The sequence below is a fragment of the Lithobates pipiens genome, unplaced genomic scaffold (assembly GCF_037356315.1).
Source record: "Lithobates pipiens isolate NorthernLeopardFrog02 unplaced genomic scaffold, aLitPip1_a1.2 Scaffold_3, whole genome shotgun sequence".
NCBI lineage: Eukaryota > Metazoa > Chordata > Amphibia > Anura > Ranidae > Lithobates > Lithobates pipiens.
The window spans coordinates 268,508,916-268,530,467 of record NW_027507790.1 but is presented as its reverse complement, the minus strand read 5'-3'; the positions used below and the strand labels follow the sequence as shown (position 1 = coordinate 268,530,467).

The window sequence follows — 21,552 nt, the reverse complement described above, 5'->3', positions numbered from 1 at the left end:
TAAATATGAATGTCATATGTGCAGAGCCATGTCTACATGTGACATTCTGCAAATACGGAAATATTCTGCCCTTGCCCCAAATAAGATTACGATCTTATGTCTCCACCAGTGTCGCACTCTATTCACCACAAAAGGAACTTAACCACTTAAGCCCCGGACCAATTTGCAGCCCAAAGGACCAAGCCCCTTTTTGCGATTCGGCACTGCGTCGCTTTAACTGACAATTGCGCGGTCGTGCGACGTGGCTCCCAAACAAAGTTGGCGTCCTTTTTTTCCCCACAAATAGAGCTTTCTTTTGGTGGTATTTGATCACCTCTGCGGTTGTTATTTTTTGCGCTATAAACAAAAACAGGGCGACAATTTTGAAAAAAAAAAAATGCAATATTTTTTACTTTTTGCTATAATAAAAATCCCCAAAAAAATATATTAAAAAAACTTTTCCTCAGTTTAGGCCAATACGTATTCTTCTACATATTTTTGAAAAAAAAAAAAAAAAAAAAACGCAATTAGTGATTGATTGGTTTGCGCAAAAGTTATAGCATTTACAAAATAGGGGATAGTTTTATGGCATTTTTATTAATATTTTTTTTTACTAGGAATGGCGGCGATCAGCGGTTTTTATTGTGACTGCGACATTATAGCGGACACATAGGACATTTTTGGGACCATTGTCATTTATACAGCAATCAGTGCTATTTAAATGCACCGATTCCTGTGTAAATGACACTGGCAGTGAAGGAGTTAACCACTAGGGAGCAGTGTAGGGGTTATGTATGATATGTGTTTTTTTTATTGTAGGGGGGCGTGGCCTGGCATGTGACGTCACTGATCGTCTCTCTATAAAAGGGAACAGATGATCGGTGACAGCCACAGTAGGAAGCACGGGGAGAGGTTTGTTTACACAGACCTCTCCTCGTTCTTCAGCTCTGTGACCCGATCATGGGACACCAGCAGCGATCAGGTCCACTGGTCCCGTGGCTACGGTTACGGAGCTCAGGACCGAGAGCGCGCCGCCGGCGGCACGCTCCCGACCCACGGCTGGGCACTTAAAGAGCAACGTACAGGTAAGTGCTGGTGCCCAACCATGCCATTCTGCCAACGTATATGTGCAGGAGGCGGTCCTTAAGTGGTTAACATTAAATATTGTCTGGACGGTCAAGACTGATACGAAAACATAATAAATGTCTGTGGTGGGGACATAAAAGAGTGTAAGCTCCTGTGAGCATAATGTGAATGGTTTGGGGTACTCTGTAGGGAAGTGAAGAATGTCAGCGCTCTATAAATTTATCACAATAGCTTGGGACTGTGGTGGTGAGAATATGTCAGAGCTATATACCTGGAGTTAGACTTGCTGCTAACTATTTCCAGTAGTCTTCCAGGACAGCCCTTGAGAGATGGAGCTCTTATCGCCACAGGAAACACGTTGCCATTCAGTTCAAAAAGGCAGTCCCTCAGGCCCACGGTCAGTCATCACCAAGAACCGAAGGATGGAACTGAAAAACAATCAGAACAGGTAATATCAATTCGCCAACTTAATTCAAGGGTGAGATTGTGCTGTCCTGGAAGACTACTGGAAATAAGAGTTACCGGTAAGTCTAACTGATTTTCCCCAGTCGCCATCCAGGACAGCCCGTGAGAGGATCCCCAAGTACTCACCAGTAGGTTTAGACAGCAATGCCTTGTAAAAAAAATAAAAATAAAAAAAGTGTTAAAGCTTGACCACGTGGCTGCTTTGCAGATCTGCTCGAGGGTGGCACCAGCCTTTAACGCCCAGGATGCCGGGGAGGTTTTTTATTTAGTATTCTATACCCCTCCGTAATAGCCAACTTGATCCATCTAGAGTGACTTTGGATGCTTTTTGACCCTTACATTTCCTGGAGAAAAGGACAAAGTCAATCCGCTCTCCTAAATGTCTTGGTTGCTTCTAAATACCCTAGAATACATCTTCTCACAACCAGCAAGTGAAATTGCTTTTCTTTGTCATTTGAGGCATCTTCACAGAACGTAGGTAGGACAATGTCCTGGGACTTTAGATGCCACTTTTGTCAGGAACCAAGTATCCATCCTTAGGATGACTCTGTCATCCAAGATCTGGAGAAAACGCTCTCCGATGGAAAGAGTTTTCACTTCACTCACCCTACGGGCTGAAGTGATTGCAACTAGGAGTATTGTCTTAAGCACGAGCAGTCTTAAAGAGGCCTCCAAGATTGGGTCAAACGGCACCCCCAGAAAGGCAGAGGACAACCAATAGGTCCCAGGTTGGGGTCTTGCGAATCTGGACTGGTCTGCATCTTGCAACTGCTTTACAGAACCTTGCGATTAGTAGATCTTCCTGTAAGCGTTTTTCTAGGTACACGCTCAAAGCAGCGACCTGTACTTTAATTGTACTTAGCAACAACCCCAATCTATCCCTTATTGAAGGAACTCTAGGATGCTCATTGTGTTCTTGCTTTCCAAACCTCTATCTAACCAGACATTAAACCTTTTCCAGATTCTGCCATAGAGCGTTTAGGCGACTGGTTTTCGACTCAGAAGTAAAGTTCGTATAACCCTCTCAAATAGTCTCTTGTTCCTCAGGATTTCTTCTTCTGTAGCCTGCAACACAGAAAATACGGGTGGGGGTGTTGGCTACCCCCTTACACCCGTGGTGCATATGACCATTGCTGCAGATTCCTGGGATAGTGAGGAGTCCACCACCATGGACTTCCCTGATCCAGCCCTACAACCACCACCTCACATGGTAAATAGCACAGTATGGGGCTTGCCCAGCATCCTACCTGTGCTTGGCTGGTGCCTGCCGGGGTGTTCAGTGGATTCCCCTCAATGGCCCCCCCTCTGCTCTGGATCCCGCCACTAGTGTGGTTTAGCTGGACACTGGTCGGGCGTTTTCTAGGCCCAGTCTGGCCTTCCCCTCCTCCTTGCGCCCTGGAGACCCGGAACCGGTAGTCTTGGTGCACAGTCATGATGGGGTTCCGCTGGAAATGGCACAAACGGCGTCTCTGGCCCCACCACGACCCAACAGCCAGAAGATGAAATGGACGTTGCACGCCACCTCACCCACTCAAACTGCGCTGCACAGTCTCACCCTGGGGGAACCTGCATCACCCTGCCACTGTCCCTCACCAGGCACTGGAAGGAAGGGGGCGAAAGGTCTGCTCAAGTCTGCTGGACAGTAACTGGGCCAAAAGATCAAATGGCAAGGACCTTAATGGAGCGCAGACGGATAGGACCCAGTCCCCCTGTACGGTCTCTTCTCCCTTCAGGCAGCCCCTGAGGGATGTAGTCCTTCCTTAACTGGCAACCTGTTCCTCTGGAGGAAACACAAAATGACTGACCATGGGCCTGAAGGACCACCTTTTTAACGAAATGGCAACGTGTTTCCTGCGGCAATGGGTGGAGCTCCATCTCTCAAGGGCTGTCCTAGAAGACGACTGGGGAAAAATGTATAATAATAGTGTATGACTGTGGTGGGACATCACAGTGTAAACTTCTGTGGTGCATAGACAGATGTGACTGGCTCAGTGTTCTCTATACAGCACTGAGTTATATGTCAGATCTATATAAATGCATAATGATATTGGGCGACTGTGGTAAAGGACATTGGAGGGCAAGCTTCTGTGTGTCAGATGAATGTGAATCTCTGTTTTCTGTACAGCACTGCGGTATATGTCAGAGCTATATAAATGTATAATATTGGGTGACTGTGTTGAAGGAGATTAAAGCGTAAACTCCTGTGGGTCAGGGACTGATGTGAATGGCTAGGTGTTGTCTCTACATTACTGTGCAATATGTCAGAACTATACAAGATGCAATAACGTGTGAATAATGCTTCGGCCAAAACGAATTCGCTTGTTAGTTCTGTATCCTGTCATGCAGCCAATAAAGAATTGATGCAATAGATGTTATGGAGTAGCTAGCATCATTAGAAGATTATTGCTTCAGTCCAAAAAGGCATTTGGGCCAGAGCACCAGTTCCCAGTCTCCCAGGTTATCTGTGCAAGAGCATGTTCTCTTTTTATTGTGCTATAATAATGTGTGACTGTTAAAGTGTAAGCTCCTGTGGGTAAGAGACAGATGTGATCAGCTTAGTGTGTTATATATTACAGAGGAATATGTCAGAGCTATATAAAATGTAGAATAATAGCAGTGTGTAACTGTAGCGGTGGCATTAGAGTGTAAGCTCCTCTGCTGCAAAGACTGCTGTGAATGGTTCAATGTAGTCTATACAGCACAACAGAGTACATCAGAGTTATAAAAGGGGCAAACTAATGATCGTCTAAAGTTACTGGTTAACCAACACTTCAAAAATGATGGCATAATTGGCCCTAATGTGTATATAAGAATGTGAGTTAGGGGCCTTAGATAGTAAGCGCCTTGAAGGCAGGGACTGAAGTGAATGTACAAAATATATGTAAAGTGGTGTGTAAATTGACAGCATTATATAAATACCTGTAACAATAAAATCACTCAGCAAAGAAGAAGAGGAAATAATTGCCATATGGTGTAGTGTACAAGCAGGCCAATGGAAAGTCTCCCTCTTATGCCATTGCCAGCATGACCTGTGCCCAGGGTAAGAAAGGAAGGACTGGTCTTACCTGCTCCACGTTCTGTCCTTGTTTCTGCATGGCTCTTATGACATGTTCATAGGAATAGCCCATACTGACAATGGTCTCCGCACACTGCCTCTCGCTGCCGGACAGTGCCTGCAGGAGCTCCTCATAACCCGGAACATTGAGCCGCGTCACATTGGTGATGTTATTGGGCACTTTGGACATTGCTACCTGATAAACGGCGGTCTGTGGAGCAAAGAGGGGGAAAAAAAAAAAAAAAAGGGAGGAAATCTTTAGCAAAGGAAACATTTTTAGCCCCCTATTGCTAAAGACATTGTATTCTGGTAACAGTATGGAGCCAATACCTGCAATGATAGTAATTATATGAGTCAGGGTGAATAAAAAAGGATTCTTTAAAAAAAGAAAAGTATTTATTTTTATTTTTAACCACTTCAGCCCCAGAAGATTTGGCTGCTCAATGACCAGGCCATTTTTTGCGATACGGCACTGCGTCACTTTAACTGACAATTGCGTGGTTGTGCGATGCTGTACCCAAACAAAATTGATGTCCTTTTTTTCCCCACAAATAGGGGGGGGGGGGCGATGGGGAGAGCGACAGGGAGAGCGAGATGTTCATTCAGGAAAGAAAGAGGGCTGGTTGAAAAAATAAAAAATATGGCCAGCCTAAGATTTCACTGCAAAATTAAAAACATCTGTGTTAATGTACTGACAGACTGCATCATATACAGTGCCTTGCAAAAGTATTCCCCCCCCCCCCCGGCTTTTTACCTGTTTTGTTACATTACAGCCTTTAGTTCAATGTTTAATCTGAATTATATGTGATGGATCAGAACACAATAGTCTAAAGCTGGCCATACACCTATAGATTATCTGAAGATTTTTCTATGGTTAGATGGAAAAAGTGCAACAGATTTCTCCATGTTCGCTAAACTGTGGATGGAGGAATCTCCCACTTTTTTTCATCTAACCATAGAAAATAAGCAGATAATCTATAGGTTTATGGCCATCTTAAAGTGGTTGTAAACCCTTACAAACCACTTTGACCTACAGGTAAGCCTAGATTAAGGTTTACCTGTAGGTCCAAGAAATATCTCCTAAACCTATACGGTTTAGGAGATATTTACCTGAAGACAGCCACCGCTGTCTACGGCGCACTGGGCAAGCCGCAGATCGCGTTGATATGCCACGAGTGTCGGCTCCCGTGCGCATGCACGGGAGTGACGTCATCGCTGCTCCGGCGAATCACAGCGCCGGAGCAGCGAGATCCACGGAGACCCACCAAGAAGATGGACGCTCGGAACTACAGGGGACATCAGTGACTTCGCTGGCTCCTGTGTGTAAGTGACACATAATGGACTACTATGCGATGCATAGTAGTCCATTATGCTTTACCTTTGCAGGGAATCTAAGTTAGTGAAGTAAAATTTGAAAATATACATAAAACGATTTTTCCGAAAATAAATAAAAACGGATAATTAGAACATGCGTATGTATTCACCCCTTTGTTATGAAGCCCATAAAAAGCTCTGGTGCAACCAATTACCTTCAGAAGTCACACAATTAGTGAAATGATGTCCACCGGTGTGCAATCTAAGTGTCACATGATCTGTCATTACATATACACAGCTTTTTGAAAGGCCCCAGAGGCTGCAACACCTAATCAAGAGGCACCACTAACCAAAGACTGCCATGAAGACCAAGGAACTCTCCAAACAAGTAAGGGACAATGTTGTTGTACAAGTCAGGGTTAGGTTATAAAAATATATCCAAATCTTTGATGATCCCTAGGATCACCATCAAATCTATCATAACCAAATGGAAAGAACATGGCACAACCGCAAACCTGCCAAGAGACGGCCGCACACCAAAACTCACGCACCGGGCAAGGAGGGCATTAATCAGAGAGGCAGCACAGAGACATAAGGTAATCCTGGAGGAGCTGCAGAGTTCCACAGCAGAGACTGGAGTATCTGTACATAGGACGGCAATAAGCCGTACGCTCCATTAGGGGTGCGCATCTTCACTGATTTCTCGATTCAATTAGATTTTACGATTATCTGGTCAACGATGCATCACGATTACCGACAAACTCCCACTTCCGCTTGGGCCCAGCAGAGAAACAGTGAACAGTTACGCACATTGACTTTTTCTGTTATTTTGTCCTATTTGTTGTTTGCTTTACAATAAAAAAAAAAAAAAAAAAAAAAAAAAAAAACACACCTTTAAAGTTGTGGCCATGTTCTGTAAATTAAATTATGCAAATCCTCAAAGTTGTGAGCCAAAACACAAAAAATGCCAAAGGGGCGGTGAATACTTTTGCAAGGCACTGTATGTCATGTTTCAGACCACAAAACTGCTTTAAAAAGTAATTTCACTACTATCACCTATTACACACTCAGACAACAACAAAGGTCTGCTTGTTGTTGGCTCATCTTCACCTAATCTTTGCCTTTGGCAGGGTGCCCTTGTGTTATTTTAGGCCAGTTAATCTGCAGCCTTCTAAAATGTTATTTTAAAAAGGAAACCTGTACTGACTGAATAGACAGGCTGCTGTGCCGACCTTCCCTTCTGGAAATGCTGGGTACCCGTCAGCCACTCAGATCCAGTGCTTTTCATCACTTCAGAAGGTGGTCAACAAAAGCTTCTCAGTACAGTTTTGTACAAACATGCATATGTGATAAAGTGGACCTGTCATTACAGCTTGACATTTTTCCTGTACCTACAGGCCAAGTGTTAACACTTAAAGTATAACTAAAGAATTTTTTTTTTTTGGATGAAACAGAGAGAGGTATTAGAATAGTTGTCAGGTTTTTATTGCTGTCTGTGCCCGTTAGGGAGATTTCCTCTCTCTATTGGTCTTGTTTATCATTATAATTGAAAGTGCAGATAAAACAAAAATACCAAATTTTGGGGTTGTCCCCAGAAAAGTAATAGAGGGGACACGAGTTCTGGTGACCTGGGGGTCCTCAAGGAATTCCCTTAATTTTCCATGATTTCCTCTCACTTCCTGTTTGGCTACGGGACAGGGTGTGAAGGGAAATCTCCCCAATGGAACACAGATGGTGAAAAAAAAAAAATCTGATAAGTTATACCACTCACTTGCGCTATCCAAAATGAAAATACATTTTTTTGCCCATAGTTCTACTTTAACACATTATGATCTTCAGCAAAAAAGTGCCTCTTCCTCGCTATTAATAAAACCGTTGTTCCCTAATGAGACCTAATGGTTTCAGGAGAGTACACCTCTCACATTTTTGTAAATATTTTATTCTATCTTTTCATGTGACAACACAGAAGAAATTACACTTTGCTACAATGTAAAGTAGTGAGTGTACAGTTTGTACAAGGCCCCTTTCACATGTGCGGACTGTTCAGATCCGTCTGTCAGTTTTTCCAGGCGGATCTTAACGGGCTATCCATAAAGCTCTATGGAGCGTCGGATGTCAGCGGTGACATGTCCGCTGACATCCGGTCCGCCGCGATCCGCAAAATCCAGATGGACGGATGTCCTATTTTCCACCCGTCCAGCGGATTTGATGAAAACAGACAGGCGGTCTGTAATCATCCGATCCCCCATAGGGGAGAGCGAACTCTGACAGGTCCGTCCCTGCACAGTCGGACTTGTCATCCGCCGGCTCAGCCGGGATCAATGGAGTGATCCCCCCTCCCCCCGCTGAGCAAGCAGACGCCAAATACGGACACAGCCCCATGTGAAAGGGGCCTAAAAAAGTGTAAATTTGCCGTCCTCTCAAAATCACTCAACACACAGCCATTAATGTCTAAACCACTGGCAACAAAAGCGAGTACACCCCTGAGTGAAAATTTCCAAATTGGGCCCAAAGTGTCAAAATTTTCTGTGGCCACCATTATTTCCCAGCACTGCCTTAACCCTCTTGGCCATGGAGGTCACCAGAGATTCACAGGTTGCCACTGTAGTCCTCTTCCACTCCTCCATGACGACATCACAGAGCTGGTGGATGTTAGGCGCCTTGCGCTCCCCCACCTTCCATTTGAGGATGCCCCACAGATGCTCAATAGGGTTTAGGTCTGGAGACATGCTTGGCCAGTCCATCACCTTTACCCTCAGCTTCTTTAGCAAGGCAGTGGTCATCTTGGAGGCGTGTTTGGGGGGTCGTTATGTTGGAATACTGCCCTACCGATCAGTCTCCGAAGGAAGGGGATCATGCTCTGCTTCAGTATGTCACAGTACATGAAAGTTGTGCAATTTCTGATGCGACTTTACGCAATGCCTGTGTAATTTTGAGGTCTATGGACCTAAAAAATTGCATCAAAGTCGGACCAAAAGTAGTGCAGGGACTACTTTGAGACTTGAAGTCGCAAAGATATGAATAGGAATAAGTTGGAAAACATGGGGAAGGCCTTGCCATGTGACTTTGCAGTCCCAAGTCGCAGGACAAGTCCCAAAAGGGTGAAAGGGGCCTAACTTTAGTCTAAACAAAAAAAAATTAAAAAAAAAAAAAAAAGTGTGAAGACCAGGGCTTTTCTAACACTGTTTACATGTAAAAAAAAAAAAAAAAAAAAAAAAAGTTTTTTTTTTTGCTAGAAAAGCACTTGGAACTCCCAAACATATTTGTTTTTAGCAGAGGCCCTGAAATGGTGCGTTTTGCAAATTAAGTCATACGGTATTTGTACAGATTTTTTTTATGCAAATTTATTGGAAAAAATATAATGAATTTTAATGCACACAAACACAATAGAAATGCCCTTTTTTTGGTAAGATACAAAAAATGGTGCTACGCTAAGTAAATAGATACCCAACATAAACATAACATTTGGTGGGACAGAGATCCTCCAGAGGCACCGGCTGGGGCGGGAGGGCCTAGAAAAGCAATCCAGCGGCTTAAGTAGCTGCTTGGATGGCTTTTAATAAAAACCAATTGGCTCCTGTAAAAAACAATACAAGGATAATGCCTGTATACCACTTGAGAGCCGCAATGTCAATATATGCGTTGCAGTCCTCAAGTGGTTAATAAGCAGATATTAAGTGCAAACCCTACTGGCCAATCACCGTCCATGTTCTGGGGATCAATCAAATGGTAGAAAATGCAAAAAATCTTGTGATAAGTTGAGGAAAGTCAGTTTTGTGGTTTGTTCTATAGAAGAAAAACGGTTAGTGGTGTAAGTAACGTGTGATTGTAGATTGTGTGCATATTGTTAAGATTTCTTTAACCACTACAATACAGGGCACTTTCGCCCCCTTCCTTCCCAGCCCAATTTTCAGCTTTCAGCGCTCTAGCGCTTTCAGTGACAATTGCGCGGTCATGCTACACTGTACCCAAATGAAATTGTTATCATTTTGTTCGCACAAATAGAGCTTTATTTTGGTGTTATTTATTCACGACTCCGTTTTTTTGTTTTTGCGATATAAGCGCAAAAATAGCGGAAATTTGGAAAAAAAAAACAATATTTTCTTTTTTCTATTTGAAAAGAAATCCAATAAAATCAAATTTTGTCATAAATTTAAGCCAAAATGTATTCTGCTACATGTTTTTGGTAAAAAAAATTCTGTTAAGTGTATAATAATTGGTTTGTGTGATCACGGACATATGTACGCAAATGATCATGTACATATGTGTGCAGGTGATCACGTACATATGTGTGCAGATAATCATTGGGACATGTGATTTTAGTGGGACATATGTGGGGGACATGTTTTTATTATTAGGGACATGTGTTTTTATTATTTGGGGACATGTATGTTTTGGGGACATGTGTGTTTTGGGGACATGTGTGGGGACTGTGTTTGTACTGTGTGGTGTGTTGTGTGTTTACACTACACTGATGATCAGTGAGTAAAAAGCTGTAAAAAGCAGTCCATACTCACTGATCATCAGCCGGCTGCAGCGTTCTGCTCTCCTCTCCTCAGCGGTGACTTCCGTGTGAGGAGAGGAGAGCCGATTGCCTAGCAACCGGCTGTTTGTTTACATCACATGACGGCCGTGATTGGACACGGCCGTCATGTGATCAGGAGGGCCAATCACAGAGCCCTCCTGCCGATCTGAGATGTGCCGTGTCCGGGTGACACGAGCACATCGGGATCGCGCCGCTGCGCGGGCGCGCGCGATCCCGCTACTCCTGAACGACGTTCCTGAACGTCCTATCAGGAGTAGACGGCTCCCACCCGGCCGTATATATGCATTGGCCGGGTGGGAAGTGGTTAAATTTAACATGTAGATGTGTATGTTGCCCTTTTCAAGTGGTATACTGGGATGATTGCAGCTACAGTCACCATCCCAGTAGAGTTTTTTTGCAGGAGGGGGTCTGCTTTTTATGTGAAAGCCATCCAAGTGGCTAATTAACTGCTGAATTACTTTTATAGGCTGCGAGAGGGATCGTCCCCCCACCGGTGCCACTCTGGGATTTTAATCCCACCGGGACGTTACGTTATCTGGAGGTATTTACTCAGCGTAACACCATCTTTATATTTTACCAAAAAATTTATAATATCACGTTTGTGTGCTTTAAAATTCATTAAAGTGTATTTTTCCCCCAAAAATTTGCATTTGAAAAACCGCTGCGCAAATACCATGCGACACAAATTGCAAAGACCACCATTTTATTCTTTAGGGACTCTGCTAAAAACAGCCCCTGGAGCTGCTGTGCTGCGGTTGTTGATTATTGAGGTATGTCCCACAAAAAATGTATGCATAAATACAACAAATATACAGTGGTGTGAAAAAGTGTTTGCCCCCTTCCTCATTTCCTGTTCCTTTGCATGTTTGTCACACTTAAGTGTTTCGGAACATCAAACCAATTTAAACAATAGTCAAGGACAACACAAGTAAACACAAAATGCAATTTGTAAATGAAGGTGTTTATTATTAAAGGTGAAAAAAAATCAAAACCATCATGGCCCTGTGTGAAAAAGTGATTGCCCCCTAAACCTAATAACTGGTTGGGCCACCCTTAGCAGCAACAACTGCAACCAAGCGTTTGCGATAATGTGCAATGAGGCTTTTACAGCGTCCTGGAGGAATTTTGGCCCACTCATCATTGCAGAATTGTCCTAATTCAGTTACATTAGAGGGTTTTCGAGCATGAACGGCCTTTTTAAGGTCATACCACAACATCTCAATAGGATTCAGGTCAGGACTTTGGCTAGGCCACTCCAAAGTCTTCATTTTGTTTTTCTTCAGCCATTCGGTGGTGGACTTGCTGGTGTGTTTAGGATCATTGTCCTGCTGCAGAACCCAAGTTCGTTTCAGCTTGAGTACACGAACAGATGGTCGGACATTCTCCTTCAGGATCTCTTGGTAGACAGCAGAATTCATAGTTCCTTTTATCACGGCAAGTCTTCCAGGTCCTGAAGCAGCAAAACAGCCCCAGACCATCACACTACCACCACCATATTTTACTGTTGGTATAATGTTCTTTTTCTGAAATGCAGTGTTCCTTCTACGCCAGATATACTTGGACACACACCTTCCAAAGAGTTCCACTTTTGTCTCATCGGTCCACAGAATGTTGTCCCAAAAGTCTTGGGGATCATCAAGATGTGTTGTGGAGAAATTGAGACGAGCTTTGATGTTCTTTTTGCTCAGCAGTGGTTTTCTCCTTGGAACTCTGCCATGCAGGCCATTTTTGCCCAGTCTTTTCCTGATGGTGGAGGCATGAACGCTGACCTTAACTGAGGCAAGTGAGGCCTGCAGTTCCTTGGACGTTGTTGTGGGGTCTTTTGTGACCTCTTGGATGAGTCGTCGCTGCGCTCTTGGGGTAATTTTGGGCGGCCGGCCACTCCTGGGAAGGTTCACCACTGTTCCATGTCTTCGCCATTTGTGGATAATGGCTCTCACTGTGGTTCGCTGGATTCCCAAAGCTTTGGAAATGGCTTTATAACCCTTTCCAGACTGATAGATCTCAATTACTTTCTTTCTCAATTGTTCCTGAATTTCTTTGGGTCTCGGCATGATGTGTAGCTTTTAAGGATCTTCTGGTGGACCTTACTGTGTCAAGCAGCCCCTATTTAAGTGATGCCTTGATTGTGAACAGGTGTGGCAATAATCAGGCCTGGGTGTGGCTAGAGAAATTGAACTCAGGTGTGGACAACCACAGTTATAATATGTTTTAACAAGGGGGGCAATCACTTTTTCACACAGGGCCATGATGGTTTGGATTTTTTTTCACCTTTAATAATAAACACCTTCATTTACAAATTGCATTTTGTGTTTACTTGTGTTGTCCTTGACTATTGTTTAAATTGGTTTGATGTTCCGAAACACTTAAGTGTGACAAACATGCAAAGGAACAGGAAATGAGGAAGGGGGCAAACACTTTTTCACACCACTGTATGGTGTTGATATTGTTTATTATTGTTCTCTCTTAGATAAGTACTATAGTAGTCTCATGAGCCCCGACGAAGCAATATCTGGCGAAACGTGTCAGTCACAAAGACCATCTTGTACCAGCACAAACAGACGCAAAGTATATTAATATCCTGGTGTAAATACAAAGTACAGTACAGACTAACTACTGTTAAAAGCCAATTCAAACACAAATTTATACCCATTTAACAGATTTGTTACTTTATAAAATTCTATGATTTTAGATATAAACCTCTTGTCCAGGCTATACAGTTTGAATTCCTTTTTATTTTGTTTTCCTAAAAAACTTTCATTTGTATTGCATATATTTGAATTCTCTTTTTTGTAATGAATTCAGCATAAAATGGTCTTTAACCTCTTGTCGAAAAATAGAGGATATTTTAAGGCATTTTTATTATATTATTTTTTACTAGTAATGGCAGCGATCAGCGATTTTTATCATGACTGCCACATTATGGCGGACACATTGGACATTTTTGGGACCATTGTCATTTATACAGCAATCAGTTCTATACAAATGCTCGGATTCCTGTGTAAATTACATTGGCAGGGAAGGGGTTAACCACTAGAGGGCAGGGTAAGGGTTATGTGTGTCCTGGGGGCGTGTTTCTAATTGTGGGGGGGGGGCGTGGCTACATGTGACATGTCACTGATCTCTGCTTCCGATCACAGGGAGCAGAGATCAGTGACACTGTCACTAGGCAGAACAGGGTGATGCTTCTTTACAGTAGCATCTCCCCATTCTTCCTCCCCGTGAGACGATCACGGGTATCCCCGCGGCGATCAAGTTTGCGGGACCTGTGACCCGACTCGCAGAGGTCCCGGCTGGCGCAAATGCGATGGCACGGCAGCAAATTTAAAGGGACGTACGCGGGTCGGGAACTGGTTAATAAGCAAACTTACCTGTCCAGGGTGCCAGCAATGTCGGTCGCCCGAGGGCGATCTGTGCATTCGATCAGGTCCTGGCGCCGCCATTTGAACTAAGGGAAACAGGCAGTGGAGCCTTGCAGCTTCACTGCCCGTTTCCTACTGCACATGTGCGAGTGACGCTGTGCTTTGTGAATGGCCGGCTGTGTTCTGGGACACACACGGTTCCCAGAACACGGCGCGGCCCGTTACCCAGAAGAAAAACAAGATATCCCAGTATATGGATAGTGTAGGACCCACTAATCATGGGGTACTTTGTCGCAGTAAGTGGGCTTAAGTGCCATATAACAATATGGTGTGACCAAATCCCCATAAAATTTTGATAATGTTTTTTTGGAAATGTCTAGGTATTTTAAATAAGCCTTGAAGGAGGTAAATGTCTTTTTTGCATGTGCACACTGTAATATTTTGTTCCATTCCCCAGAAGACAACGCGAGGAGGAGAAGAATGAAGTTCACCACGGAGTAGGAAGTGGCAGATTAGGGCGATCTGCCTAGCAACAGCCATTTCTTGCAAATAAAAAAAAATTTCAGGTTTTTAGGAGCATTTTTATGTTTTTTTTTTTTTTTTAGGGTGGACCTCCGCTTTTAGAAACGTTGGGGTTTATTAAGAGAGAATTATCCGAACATTAGTGAATTCCAAGCTCCCCCCTTATCCTCATATAGAAAAAAGTCGAACATCAAAGGATTGATTGGTCAGATCTGACCATTAGATCCCTCCTAACCCATTAGTAACTTTTTTTGCGATCCCGTAACACAGGGTCATACCCATGTCTATCGTGTATACAGTGTGACTCCATGATAAAAGGCAAGAATATATCCTATCCATATAAGGGGTATGATATTAAAATCAAAAAGGTTATTAGTAGAGCTGCACAATTAATCGTCAAGAATAGTTATCGTGATCTTGACTAAAGTGTTTCACAATTCTTTCTATGCAAAGAATTCTCTCTGCTCTTCTGAAGCCACAGCCCTCAAAAAGAAAGGAAGAGAAAAACTGGGCAGTCTGCCAAGAATCACAACATTCTTTATCAGTTGAACTTAAGTATAAACATTGTAACAATTTGTCAATGGAATAGACTAAGGGACGGTTCACACTGCAGGCAATGCGAGGCGACACCGACTTGCCTCGCCACGACCTGCCGCGACCTCAGCAGCAACTTGCAGATGACTTCTGTATAGAAGTCAATGCAAGTCGCCCCGAGGTCGCCCGAAAGTAGTACAGGAACCTTTTTTCTGAGTCGGAGCGACTCGAGTCGCTCCTCTCAGAACGGTTCCATTGTACAGAACGGGGGCGACTTGTCAGATAGAGGCGAGTCGTGTCGCCTCGCATCGCCCGCAGTGTGAACCGGCCCTAAGTGGAAAAAAGTTTAACCACTAAACCTTTTTCTACAATAGCAAGGCATAAATATTAAAGACATCAGAGACAAACTGGTACAGTTGCCTTTAGGCCCCTTTCACACTGGGGCGTTTTAAAAATAATGCCTGTATAGCGGCTGAAAAGAATCTGGCCCCTTCCACTCCAGTGTGAAAGCCGGAGGGCTTTCAGATTGGACCGGTGCGCTAGCAGGACGGTGAAATAAGTCCTGCTAGCCGCATCTTTGGAGCGGTGAAGGAGCAGTGTAATCACAGCTCCTACCCATTGAAATCAATGGGGCAGCGCGGCTATAGCGCCAGCAATGGGGCAGCGCGGCTATAGCGCCAGCAATGGGGCAGCGCGGCTATAGCGCCAGCAATGGGGCAGCGCGGCTATAGCGCCAGCAATGGGGCAGCGCGGCTATAGCGCCAGCAATGGGGCAGCGCGGCTATAGCGCCAGCAAAGCGCCACTGCAGCTGCGCTTTGCAGACGGTTTTAACCCTTTTTCAGCCGCTAGCGGGGGTTAAATCCGCCCTGCTATGTTTGGGGGTTCCAAGTAATTTTCTAGCAAAAAAAAAAAAAGACGATTTTGACTTTGTAAGAAACAAGTGTCTGAAAAAGGTTTACACTTGAAGTTGTTAAACTTCCCTCATGTCAGACAGAAGTTCATTCCTTTGATCCAAGAATGAAAAGTTACAATGTTTATAGTTCTCTACCAGTGTGGTCAACTTTGTGAAAAACCTGGCAGACTGCCCTTTTTTTTCTCCTTTGACAGCGGAGTGAGCAGAGAACTCTCTACAATTGTTACATGAATGAATCGGGAAATTCTGCAGAGATTGTGAGGTAGGTTGAATCGAAATCATTATTTTTTTTAACGATTAATCATGCAGTTCTAGCATGAGGTGTAGATTACTGGCCAAAAATGCAGATTTTTCTATTTTTTTTTTTACTGAAGTATACCCCCTTCTTGTTGAGGCTCCTGTCTGCACAGGCAGATTACAAGTAATGGGCTGTATTTTAGCTCCGTAAAGCAAAAAGCTGTACTGAGCTTTTTCCAGCTGCAGTGTGCAAGAGGCCAAAGACCCACCCCTTTTTTATAAGCAAGAGCCAACTATGAATATGTGAGTGGCTACACCTGTTTAGTATCATGTGTTGTACAGCCGGAAGCTATTTAGGACCCGACAACACTTCATCTCCGCTGCATAGTGTAGTTGGAGATAGATGAAAAAAGAGGAAAGGAAAGGGAAAGGGAAAAGGGAGAGAGGGAGGAAAGGGAAAAGGCATTAGGAGGAAATGGAATGGAATGAGGAGGAAAAGGAGTGGAATGAGGAGGAAAAGGAGTGGAATGAGGAGGAAAAGGAATGGAATGAGGAGGAAAAGGAATGGAATGAGGAGGAAAAGGAATGGAATGAGGAGGAAAAGGAATGGAATGAGGAGCAAAAGAAAATCAAGGAACTAGGAGGAAAGGAAAATCAAGGAACTAGGAGGAAAGGAAAAGGGAGGAGAAAAGGGGAGGAGAAAAGGGGAGGAGAAAAGGGGAGGAGAAAAGGGGAGGAAAAGGAAAGGGGAGGAGGAAAGGAAAAAGGAAAAAGGGAGGAGGAAAGGAAAAAGGGAGGAGGAAAGGAAAGGAGAAGTGAAAGGGAGGAGGAAAGGAAAGGAAAAGGGAGGAGGAAAGGAGAGGAGGAAAGGAAAAGGGAGGAGGAAAGGAGAGGAGGAAAGGAAAGGAAGAATACAAAGAAGAAAAGGAGAGGAAAGGGTTTATATATAGAGATCTTCTAAAACTTTAAACTGACAGCTAAACAAAGAATATAAACTCTTTAGCGGAGTCATCTGTGATAATGAGTAATGAGCTGTAGCGGCGCTGTAAAGTACACAGGTTGCCGTAAAAGGCGGCGGAAGTGCACGCCCCGTTGTTATGGTAACCTAGCCCTCTGCGCTGCCCACTGACTCCTGGGAAGTTATAACACACATCTCCCAGGAGAAGTAGTGAGCACGGCGCAGAGGGAAGTGACGTAAGGAGCCTAGGTGATGAAGGAGGAAGATTTCAAAGGACCACATAGCAACAGGCATAAAAAAGAAAAAATAAATAAATTCTCCAAATGTTATTCTTTGTATTATTTCATGAACATTAATGACACTTTTTTGGTTGGAACTCCACTTTAAGCCCGGGTTCACACTGAGCGCGGGAATGAAAAATCGCTGAACTCGCAGGATTTCATTCCCGCATGTCAGTCCCAATTTCAGAGACATGTGTGTGGGTTTCTTCACAGATGCCAATTGAAATTGTACCCTGAAAATCACCAAATGTAGTACAGAAACTACTTTTGGAAATCGGTGAGACATTGCAAATGCAGTGTTGCCAGCAATTGCCGCCGATCTGGAATGCGATTTGACATGTCGAATCGCATGCCAAATAGCACCAAGGTGAACTCTGAGCAAACAGTTAAAGACCCAGGTGAAGTACATACAAAGGAGCCATCAACAGAGGTGATCAAATACCACCAAAAGAAAGCTTTATTTGTGGGGGGGGGGGATGCAAATTTAGTTTGGGTACAGCGAAGGACAGCACAATTGTCAGTTAAAGCAACGCAGTGCCACATTGTAAAAAGTGCTCTGGTCAGGAAGGGGGTGAAATCTTCCGGGGCTTAAGTGGTTAAATAGATTTTGGTCACTGTGGGGGGCAGACTGCACCAGGAATGAAGTGCATGCAGCTAGGGGTGTACATACCTGCAGCAGCCCCCCGAAAAGCTCCAATACCTCCATCATCGTGTCAAACCTTCACTCTATGCCCAGCCCACACGCACTCCAATTGGCCCATTGATATGATGGGCAGCCTCTCTGGCCAAGTGGACAAGCTTTGTACTGACCAGACATCCCAAAGCTTTGCCTGTCAGAATGGCCTGAGATCCAAACACAACAGGAAGGTTTGTGAGGCAGATCTGGGCATGTTTAAGTTTAGGTGCCTTCACTTTATATCTGCACCAGTTTGCACCCCTCCCCCCTCATTGACAGAGTCCCTTCAAGTCACCCCCAGTCAAGGTCTTTTTTGGTTTCCATTGACCCACATTCACTGTAATTAAGCAATTTACCACTTCTTGACCGTCTCATGTTTGACAGCCCTGTGCGGTACGTCAGCTCCTTTAAGAGCCTTAGAAGGCGTGCGTGGACCCGATGCTTGTAGCCGGCAGGCATCACGACCGCTGGCCACCCTCGATCGAGGGCACGTGAGCCAGAGCGGGGATCTGTGCATGTAAACAAATCCCAGTTCTGTCAGGGGAGGAGAGACAGATTGTCTGCTCCTAAAAATTAGGAACAGCGATCCTTCTCCTCCTCCAGTGAGTCTCCTCCTCCCTCCCTCCAAGCAAGAAACCCCTAGCAAGGAACACATTTTAGCTCCTTGATCGCCCCCTAGTGTTAAACCCTTCCCTGCCAGTGCCATTTATACAGTAATCAGTGCATTTTTCTAGCACTGATCGCTGTATAATTGTCAACGGTCCCAAAAAAAAAAAAAACATCCGATGTGTCTGCTGCAATGTCGGAGTCCCGATAAAAATAAAAAAAAGAAAGTAAAAGTCGATGATCACTGCCATAACTAGTAAAAAATATTAAAAATGCCATAAATCTATCCCCTATTTTGTAGACGCTATAACGTTTGCACAAAGCAATCAATATACACTTACTGCCAAAAATATGTAGAAGATAGACAGACAGACAGATATAATATATATATATATATATATATATATATATATATATATATATATATATATATATATATATATATATATATATATATATATATATATATATATATAATTTGTTTTTTTTAAGCCTAAACTGATGAAGAAATTTTTTTTTTAAATTTATAGCAAAAAGTAAAAAAATATTTTTTCCCAAAGTTGTTGCTTTGTTTATAGCGCAAAAACTGGGTACAAAAATCGCACAACTGCGCAATTGTCAGTTAAAGCGACGCAGTGCTGTATGGCAAAAAAATGGCCTCGTCATTAAGGGGGCAAATCCTTCTGGGGCTGAAGTGGTTAAAAGTCAACACCAGAATTGTAGCCAAATCCCAAACACAAATCAGGAAAAATAAAATTTTCAGCTGCCTCTTACCTTTGGATCACTGTTTAAACAGGTCCGTGCTATTCCGTCTCTACCAGATACCACGGTGGCTAGAGAAGAAGGTAAGGCGGGCTGTACAACCCCGCTTTCTAAATGCAAGGGCTGACCCCGAGTAAGGTGTCCATTCAGTTCACCGCCATTGTTTGGAGGAGATGATTGTAAAGAGTCCTGGAAAGTGCCGTTGGGCAGGCAGGTAGTGCTTGTGAATGCCGTCTTCTGGTCGCTGTCATAAGAGTCTAGTTTAGGGAAAGACAGGGATTTGATATTGCTGACTGAGTTGATGGGAGCAAGAGACACTTTGGAAGACGGGGGTAGGTCACAGTCCTCCAGCTGCGGTAAAGTGATCAAACCATTGGGTTTTCGTAGGTGCTTGAAGTCCATTGCTTCTTTTTTCATGGTGGCGAGGGTGTCCTCATCCTTCACCAGAGCCTGAGAGACCTGGGTGGGGTCATTTTGACTCAAGTCTTGGTCTGCAACTGGCCTGACATGAATGTCAAGGATGTTCTTTAATTCCTCCTTTTCATTAATCGTTTTTAGCTCCAATTTGTCAAAAGGGTCCTCCTCGCACTCAAAGTCGGCAGGGTTGAAGTCCGCCTTGTTGTGTAGGGGGCTCAGCACTTTTTGCGGTATGGCACTGCTGTTGGCAGGGGTAGGAGTAAGCATGCTGTCGAAATGGAGGCTAAGGATGGGGTGTAGGTTAGGTGGGCGACCAACGGCCTCATTTTCTTTGCGCTCACCCTTAGTGTCGGGGTCTGCTCGGGAACGGGCTGCTTCTGCCTTCTCTTCAGCTTCTCGCTGGGCAGATTTAATCTGTTTTATCTCCTCAGCCCATTCGATGGTCTTCTTCTCCAAAGAGAAGTCATACTGGGAACAAAAGAAGAAAAAGGTTTTACACCAGCCTGAAAATCTCAGTAAATTCTTTGCCTTATAACTTTAAAGCGCGGTTCCACTTTGTTTTGAATAGCGTATAGAAGGGGTAGTACCTTTTTCAGGATTTTGTTATCCATCTTGCCCCCCCACAGATACAGATAGCAAAAAGAGGGGAGCTCCCAAAGCTTCTTGCGCTAGTGATGGGGGGGGGGGGGGGGGTCACAAGAACAGGAAGTGATAGAAAATACAGGGAACGGGGAAAATTGTTTATTCTTTTAGTGGAAGGAAGAATTACAACTCAGATAAGAACAAGACATCTTTGTGGTTCTATATTCACTCAAGAACATAAATCTGAGTTGCACCTTACGGCCTGGTTCACAAAAGATGCGATTTCAGATGCGACTTGGGTGGCACTAAATCATATGGACAATGGAAAAGACATTAGAAGCCTGTTGAGCACTGAGCAGCAGGGACGAGTCATCAGTTGTTAACCACTTCCCACCCGGCTGATGCATATATACGGCCGGGTGGGAGCCGTCTACTCCTGATAGGACGTTCAGGAACGTCCTTCAGGAGTAGCGGGATCGCGCGCGCGCGCCCGCGCAGCGGCGCGATTCTGATGTGCTCGTGTCACCCGGACACGGCACATCTCAGATCGGCAGGAGGGCTCTGTGATTGGCCCTCCTGATCACATGACGGCCGTGTCCAATCACGGCCGTCATGTGATGTAAACAAACAGCCGGTTGCTAGGCAATCGGCTCTCCTCTCCTCACACGGAAGTCACCGCTGAGGAGAGGAGAGCAGAACGCTGCAGCCGGCTGATGATCAGTGAGTATGAGCTGCTTTTTACAGCTTTTTACTCACTGATCATCAGTGTAGTGTAAACACACAACACACCACACAGTACAAACACAGTCCCCACATATGTCCCCAAAACACACATGTCACCAAATAATAAAAACACATGTCCCTAATAATAAAAACATGTCCCCCACATATGTCCCACTAAAATCACATGTCCCAATGATTATCTGCACACATATGTACGTGATCACCTGCACACATATGTACATGATCATTTGCGTACATATGTCCGTGATCACACAAACCAATTATTATACACTTAACGGAATTTTTTTTACCAAAAACATGTAGCAGAATACATTTTGGCTTAAATTTATGACAAAATTTGATTTTATTGGATTTCTTTTCAAATAGAAAAAAGAAAATATTGTTTTTTTTCCAAATTTCCGCTATTTTTGCGCTTATATCGCAAAAAAAAAAAAAAACGGAGTCGTGAATAAATAACACCAAAATAAAGCTCTATTTGTGCGAACAAAATGATAACAATTTCATTTGGGTAC

General features: G+C 43.9%; 1 protein-coding gene across 4 annotated transcripts in view; it reads right to left on the bottom strand.

Moving 5' to 3' along the window:
* Nucleotides 1-21,552, bottom strand: part of UBAP1 (ubiquitin associated protein 1) — a 68,271-nt gene that overhangs the window by 5,933 nt on the left and 40,786 nt on the right. For 3 of the 4 annotated variants that reach the window (XM_077463142.1, XM_077463141.1, XM_077463143.1), the window contains 2 exons: nt 19,310-20,182; nt 4,596-4,796 (listed from right to left, as the gene is read on the bottom strand). In XM_077463142.1, the coding sequence (XP_077319268.1) occupies nt 4,596-4,796; nt 19,310-20,182 (1,074 nt within the window). The remainder of the gene's footprint in view (nt 1-4,595; nt 4,797-19,309; nt 20,183-21,552) is intronic. The other variant, XM_077463144.1, reaches the window with a different exon arrangement.